This window comes from Sapajus apella, unplaced genomic scaffold (genome assembly GCF_009761245.1).
Source record: "Sapajus apella isolate SASKATOON/1434 unplaced genomic scaffold, GSC_monkey_1.0 scaffold126, whole genome shotgun sequence".
Classification (NCBI taxonomy): domain Eukaryota; kingdom Metazoa; phylum Chordata; class Mammalia; order Primates; family Cebidae; genus Sapajus; species Sapajus apella.
This window is the reverse complement of record NW_022437066.1, coordinates 1111621-1118688: the sequence shown is the minus strand read 5'-3', so window position 1 is coordinate 1118688 and position 7068 is coordinate 1111621. Positions and strand designations below refer to the sequence as shown.

Sequence of the window (7068 nt, the reverse complement as noted above, 5' to 3'; positions counted from 1 at the left end):
GGAGCTTGGCCTGTTGGGTCTGGTCAGCACCACCCGCGATGGCCTCTCTCCTCGCCCCACTCCCCACCCGGCTGCGGCAGCGTCCTCAGTGCCTCCCCAGCGCTGGCCACCAGAGGGAGCGCCAAGGCACAGGTCAGACGCGTCGCCCCTGACACCCTGCAGCCTGCGGGCCTGGGAGACGGGCACTTTCAGCCTGGCCACGTCTCTGACGTCCGTTCCCTACTCTTCACCCTCTGTGGCCAGTTTCGGTTTTTTGTTTTGAGACAGGGTCTCACTCTGTTGCCCAGGCTTGAGTGCAGTGGTGTGATCACAGCTCACCACGGCTTCAGCCTCCCGGGCTCAGTATCCCAAGTAGCTCTGACCACAGGCGTGAGCCACTGCGCCCTGCTAATTCTTGTATTTTTGGCGGAGATGAGGTTTCACTACACTGCCCAGGCTGCTCTGAAACTCCTGGGCCCATCGCCTTGGCCTTTTGCCGTCTGCCTCAGCAAATCAGGTTTCCTGTCCGCAGCCCGCACCAGGCCTGCCTGCCCTCTGAGGAGCTCCAGGGCCTACAGGGACAAATCTGCCAGCTTGTGGTCTACTCTGACCCATGTACATCTCAGCTCATCTTCTCCCTCCCCACCTCTGTGTCTCCCTGGGCAGGATCTTGGGGACTATCTGAGCCAGTTATTCATGCTGTGTCTGCTCCATGCCTGCCCCAGCCAGTGCCAGCCCCTGGGTCACGGAAGGCAGGAACTGGGGGAGCCATCAGGCAGCTGTGGCACAGGGAGGGCTCTCAGGCAGAGGGCGAGCAAAGGCCCCAGGGTCAGGAGGCAGGATCCCCCGTGGGGAACCAGCAGCCCTGTGGCCGTGGGGGCAACCTGCCAGGGGAGGGCAGACAGGCTCCATGGCCCTGCACGGACGGCACCCATGAGACACTGGTCTTTATTGCTGACACTGGTGTAGGTCTTTATTGCCCTCTGCCTCCCACCCTGAGCCCAGAACAAGCTGGCTTGCTCCTCGTGGTCTCCTGGGCCCCGTGCCAGCCTGCATGCAGGGACCTCAGGACTGTGGGTGCGGCAGGGACCCGTGGCTGTGTCCTGGGGACCACAGTGCCTCTGCTACAGAGGAAGCTCGCGGTCCCAGGCTTGGCCCCCACACACTGTAGGCTGGGGTGTCCCCAGCCCCAAGGGCCTGCCTTTCACCCTCTTCCAGCCAGGCCTTGACCCACACGAGATTTGTTTGGGTGGGGAGGATCCTCGGCAGCCTTTCCCCTCCCATCTGCCCCGACAGCAGGCACCCGTTACTCCCTCCCGCTCTCGCCTCCTCTGCCTGCTCCTGCTCCCGCCTGCACCCCCCGCCCCTGCTTCCTGACCCCCGTCCCCAGCCTCCTGCTAGGCCAGTACTTGCCGGTAAGGGCCGGATGCCTGGTGGTTTGATTTCGACACCCAGCCCTTCCACTCATACCCACCTCCCCCGGCCAGCAGAGCTCAAGCCTGGAACCAGCCCTCCAGGTCCTCATAGACCTGGCTGCGAGGCAGGTGGGGGTAGCGGGCACAGATGGCACAGAAGCGCTCCTGCCAGTCGGTGAACAGTCGCACGCGGAGCCGGTCACGCCAGGCAAAGAAGCGTTGGTATCGGCTCTCGTTCATGCCGGTGAGGAAAGCCGCCAGCTCTCGGGCCGAGGCAAAGTCGTCCACGTGCACGAAGGCGTCGGCAGGCGCGAAGGCCTCGTAGGTCGCCCGTGGGGGCCCCAGCACCACGGGCACAGCACCAGCCGCCAGTGCGTTGCGCCAGAACTTCTCCGTGATGTAGTCTCGGTGCTGAGAGTTCTCGAAGGACAGATAGAAGCGGTATCGGGCCACGGTGGGCAGCAGGCAGCTGGCACACAGCGGCCGCCCACTGGCGCGGCCAAACACGTCCACCCGCAGGTGAAGCACCAGCTGCCGGTACAGCCTGGCACGCGGCTGCTGCTCCTGGAAGTTGCTGACCACCCAGGCGGCAACCCCGCTCTTGGCCGGCAGCGGCGGCGAGGGCCCCAAGTAGGGCTCCAGGCGGCCGTAGGGCACGAAGATGTCTGAGTCTCGACGGTAGCTCAGCACCCAGTTGAAGATGCCGCGGAGGCGGCCGAGGCCGTGGGCGTGGCTGGGCGACTCCATGGAGGCCCACACCCAGGGTTGTCCGGGCGGCCGCTGGGCCAGGGGCAGGTGGGACCGCTGGGTCTGCAGCTCGCGGTGGTGGAAGACCACGGCGTCGGCGCTGGCCAGCAGGCTCCGGTTGGCGCTCAGGCGGCAGCGGGCGATGCCGTAGCGGGTGCAGGTGTCCCCAGGCAGCTCTGGAGGCTGGTCAGTGAAGGGCCAATGCCAGACAAGGATGGTGATGGTGGGCTGGGGTGCCGGGGTGCCCCGAGGGGCTGACCCCAGCAGCCACAGAAGCCAGAGGGCGGCGAGCAGAGCCACTCCGGCCAGGACCTCCGAGCCCCGCAGCCTCCGTGTGGGGCCATTCCCTGCAGCGGCACAAGGGAGGAGAGGCTCTGTCGCCGGAGCTCTGTGGGACACACGCAGCCCCCACTCTGTGCCACCCCCGTCCTCCCCTCCTAGGCTGCCAGCCCTCCCCAGCCCGGGCTTCCCCCCGGGGCCAGACACTCACCAGCATTGCTCATCCGCAGTCTCCCGGAATCAGTCACCCAGGACACCGAGGTTCTCAAATCACAGCACTGCCAGAGGCGCCCTGAAATCACAGCTGCGCCCGGCTCAGCCCCGCCTGGAGCTGTGCGCCTTTCATCTGCCCAAGGTGAGGGAAGCCAGGGAACCTTCCTCTCCTGCCCCGCCCCTGCCCCCATGACCTTTGGCATCAACCACCGTCCCCACCCCCATCTCCCTTACTAGTTGTGGGGCCGCTGGAAGGGGTCTGGCCACAAGAGGAGTGCCAAGCCAGTTGTTACAACGCCCCTCCCTACCCCCCCCCACTGGTCTCCAGAGAGGCCCAGGGATGTCAAGCTGGTCAGGTAGAGGATGGGGAGGCGCCGGCAGGCTTGGCCCAGTGTAGGGAAGGCGAGATTCGGGCACTCGGAGCGGAGATGGCTCCCCAGCCCCCACCCAGCTACCCAGGCCTGGGAGCCAGATAGCAATTGCACTTCCCCAGAGGCAAGGTAGCCCCTCCCACCGCAGCGTCACCCACTTCCCCCAGCTCTCCACCGGCTGGCCGGTCTCCGGGAGACCCTCGTACATTGCAGATGTGCTGTGCTCGGGTCTTTGCAGGAGGCTAAGCTTCCCAATTCCGAGTGGGGCTGAGTACCCTGCCCCACTCTGCCACCTCTGCCATCTGGGAACCCAGTTGACTGGAGAGGGGGTCTGTCCTGGGGCCCTTAGCGTCTTCCAACAGGAGCCTAGCGCGTGCCCATGAGGGCCTGGTCCCAGAATGAACTGTGGAGGCTGCTTGGTCCTTCTTCCCATCCAGATCCATGCCCGTAGGCGCCACTGACTCTAGGCCAGCCCGGGGTCCTGGGCAGCAGGGCACGCAGCTCCCTTCCTCCAGGCGGCGGCAAAGGGGCTTTCCAGGCTGGAAAGGGAAGGAGTCCTTGTGTCCCTGACGCAAGTGGGCTGGGGGCTGGCACCCGCTCCAGGAAGAGGAAGGCTGGACCCAGCCTGAAGTCCAGACTCCCGACTCCCTCTAGCTGGGACCTTCTACAGAAGCCCATGTTAGACACCAGCCAGGCTGGGATGGCCCTGCAGGGTCACCCTGAGCCCCAGCCAACACCCAGCCTCCACCACAGCGGGGCCCCATCAGCTTCTTCAGCCCTACCAGATAGGCTCTCTGGTGCCATCTTAGCTCACTGCAACCTCCACCTCCCCAGTTCAAGCAATTCTCTTGTCTCAGCCTTCTGAGTATCTGGGATTACAAGTGCCTGCCACCACGCCTGACTAATTTTTGTATTTTTGGTAGAGACCAGCTTTCACCACGTTGGCCAGGCTGATCTCAAACCCCTGACTTCAGGTGATCCGCCTGCCGCAGCCTCCAAAGTGCTAAGATTACAGGAGTGAGCCACCACGCCCGGCCAAATTTGTTTTGTGTGGGGGGGGGGGGGGGGGGGTGCTTTGTTTTGTATGAGACAGGGTCTTGCTCTGTTGCTCAGGCTGGAGTGCAGTGGTTAAGTCGTGGCTCACTGCAGCCTCCACCTCCTGGGCTCAAGCCATCCTCTCGACTCAGCCTCCAGAGTCGCTGGGCCTATGGGTGTGCGCCACCATGCCTGGTTAATTTTTTTTTTTTTTTTTTGAGATGGAGTTTCACTCATGTTACCCAGGCTGGAGTGCAATGGCGCGATCTCGGCTCACCGCAACCTCCGCCTCCTGGGTTCAGGCAATTCTCCTGCCTCAGCCTCCTGAGTAGCTGGGATTACAGGCACGCGCCACCATGCCCAGCTGATTTTTTGTATTTTTAGTAGAGACGGGTTTCACCATGTTGATCAGGATGGTCTCGATCTCTTGACCTCGTGATCCACCTGCCTCGGCCTCCCAAAGTGCTGGGATTACAGGCGTGAGCCACCGCGCCCGGCCAATTTCTAAACTTTTTTTGTAGAGACAGAGTCTTGCTATGTTGCACAGGCTGATTTCAAACTCCTGGCTCAAGCAATCCTCCCACCTTGGAATCCCAAAGCTCTGGGATTCCCTGAGTGGGACGTGCCTGTCCTGTCAGGTCCTCTGGGGCCTCAGATCGTGTCTCCCGGGAGGAACGGCAGCCGTGAAAGGTCGTCCTGGCCTTTGCCCCCACACCCTCTGAGGGGACTGCCTCCCACCCACCCCCTGCCCCTGTCCTGCTCCCGTTTCAGGCTCCAGGGGCTGCCGGCCTCTCCCCGCCCCACAGTGAGGACCAGGCTGCCTTGGGAGGGGAACCAGACAGCTGGCAGCAGTCCCACTGCGAGGACAGAGGCAGGCCCGGGACAGGGTGGCAGGCTGGCTCCTCAGAGGCCCCCACCCCTGTGGCACAGCGTAACCGAGCTGAGCTGTGCTGCGGAACTTGTGTAACGGCTGAGGACGGGGCGGGGGGAGCCGAGGGCGCCAAGGGAAACTGTTGGCGCCGGAGCTGCTTTGCTCAAGGGCTGGCACCAGGGTGGGCAGTGCCGCCAGCCCCACCCTTCCAGTCTGCCCTGTTTTGGGTGATGCCCACAGGGGCACCTGGGACTTTCATGCCACCGTAGCGTTTCTCCTCAGAGCCACACCCGGGCTTCAGCCTCACTCCGCCCCTTCTCTTCTCCCTGCAACGGGCACCCGGTGGCAGCTCCCACAGGAAGGAGGCCGTCCTCCCGCACCTGCAGGTGGCCCAGCCTCTGGCTGCTGGAGCCCGCTGTCCTTCCTGTTTGTGCTGCCAGGGGCCCTCGACATGTGCCTCTGCCGCAGCCACAGCCTGCTGCCTTCCTGGGTGGATTGGAAGGAGCCTCCCCTGCCTTCCCCTCGGAGCATGCTCCTCCTTGAGGGCCGCGGGCAGGGTGGCCACCTTGCGGCCCCGTTGTGCGTGGGAACCTGCGAGCTGGCAAATGGGGCTCAGAGGTTTTGCTCAGAAATGGGTCAGAACGAAAGCCTCTTAGAGGAAAGAAAAGGGTATGAGTCAAAAGGAAAGTCCGGGGGCGGAGGGCTCCTCTTCTCTCTCCACCCAGGCCTCCCGACTCCCCGGGCTGGTGAGGACACAGGCAGGCACCAACCCCAGCCCCGTGGCCTGTGAGCATCTCAATGGTCAGGACACGCTCTGCCCAGCTGAGCCTTTGCTGTGGGCCAGCTTCCCAGCGGACCCCCTTCAAGAGGCCTCCACCCATGGGCCCCACTCCCAACCAAGAGCAGGGCACTGGCCAGCTACCCTCTGCAGACAGCGGCCCCCCGGGCATCAGCAAGGGCACCCAGCCCCAGCCCGAGAGGCCCCCAGGGAGCGGGCGGAGCCTGGCTGTCCCCCGCCTACCCACCTGCTGAGCAGGTTGGTCCCAAGGTGCGTCTCGAGCGCCCCCTGGCAGCGTGCTGCAGAGCTGCATGGCTCCAGGGAGGACACAAACTGCGCTTGATTCTCCACGACAGGGGGGAACTGGGGGCTGGGGAGCCCCTCCGAGCCCACCTTTGGAAAGCGGGTGGATGCATGGAGCCTGGCAGGTGGCCGAGGGGCAGGTGAGCCCAGCCCCTCCCCTCCACTCACGTCCCATCAAGCCCCAGGGTGTGGGGGGATCATGTCTGTGCCCCTGTTCGCCTCCAGGTGGAGCTGCCAGGTGGGGACCCACTCTGCACCCCAAGTTTTGCCCGTCCCTTCTGTTCTGCAGCAAGACCCACTCCTCTGTGCTGCGTGGCTGTGCGGGAGGGCTGCGACCCGGGGCCCTGAACCTGGGGCCGGCCCACTCAGCCACGCAGGCTGGGGAACAAGATCGCCCCCCAGGACCAGATGCTGGGGAGGTCCCCACTTCCTAGGGTGCTGGCTAGGGGATCACACACCCCACATTCTGGGCCAAGCATGGTCCTGCCCCAACATCTTGTTGGGTCGGGGGCATCTCCTACCAGAGGAGTGTCACCCCAGAGTCTCTGCCAGGGTCTGCGCACATCACCCTTGGGCATCTGTGCTTGGGAAGTCACCAGGTGTGGGCAGGGCACCAGGCGGGAAGTGGCTGAGGCTGGAAGAACAGACACACATCAGTGCCCCGCTGGGCTTCCTCAAGTGGGAAGCAGTGGAGGGGCTGGGCTGCGGGGCCAGGGTCAGCAGGCTCAGGGCTCACAGTCCAGCCAGCAGCCAAGGCGGGATGTCTCTCGCTGCTTCGAGGGCCCTGGGACGGGGGCAGGAACGGCAGAAGGCAAACTGGAAAGGAAGTGAGTAATGGGCCCCCAGGAAGGCTGAGCCAGGCCTGATGCCCAGGATTGGGGTCTCCAGAGTCCCTGGGGACCCCAGGGCAGCCCACCCACAGCCTGGGGTCTATGGGAGCAGGGGGACTCCTGATGGCTAGGGGCAGGAGCTTGGACAAAGTTGAAGGCTGTCTGAATTGGCTGGGAGCCAATGAAAGCCAAGAAAAGGCTGGGCGCGGCGGCTCACGCCTGTAACCCCAGCACCGTGGGAGCCGAG

At 64.4% G+C, this 7068-nt stretch overlaps 2 protein-coding genes across 2 annotated transcripts; one reads left to right on the top strand and one right to left on the bottom strand.

Annotated features, from left to right (window-relative positions):
* Nucleotides 1-937: 937 nt before the first annotated feature.
* FUT7 (fucosyltransferase 7) lies at nt 938-3626 on the bottom strand. Its single transcript, XM_032261828.1, has 2 exons — nt 2632-3626; nt 938-2488 (listed from the first exon to the last, which is right to left on the bottom strand). Exons 1-2 carry the CDS (start codon nt 2834-2836, stop codon nt 1473-1475), a joined length of 1221 nt encoding a protein of 406 aa, XP_032117719.1. The 5' UTR covers nt 2837-3626; the 3' UTR covers nt 938-1472.
* On the top strand, nt 3446-7068 carry CUNH9orf139 (chromosome unknown C9orf139 homolog). Its single transcript, XM_032261867.1, is given in 4 exon segments — nt 3446-3451; nt 5180-5317; nt 5319-5347; nt 5349-7068. Coding segments are annotated over 4 exon segments (525 nt in total). The 3' UTR covers nt 5701-7068.

Bases quoted from the DNA above. Each gene is read 5' to 3' on its own strand.
- FUT7 (XM_032261828.1), bottom strand. From the start codon at position 2,836: ATGCCAAAGGTCATGGGGGCAGGGGCGGGGCAGGAGAGGAAGGTTCCC. The intron at 2,489-2,631 runs GTGAGTGTCTGG...GTGCCGCTGCAG, and splicing joins ACTGCGGATGAGCAATGCTG to GGAATGGCCCCACACGGAGG.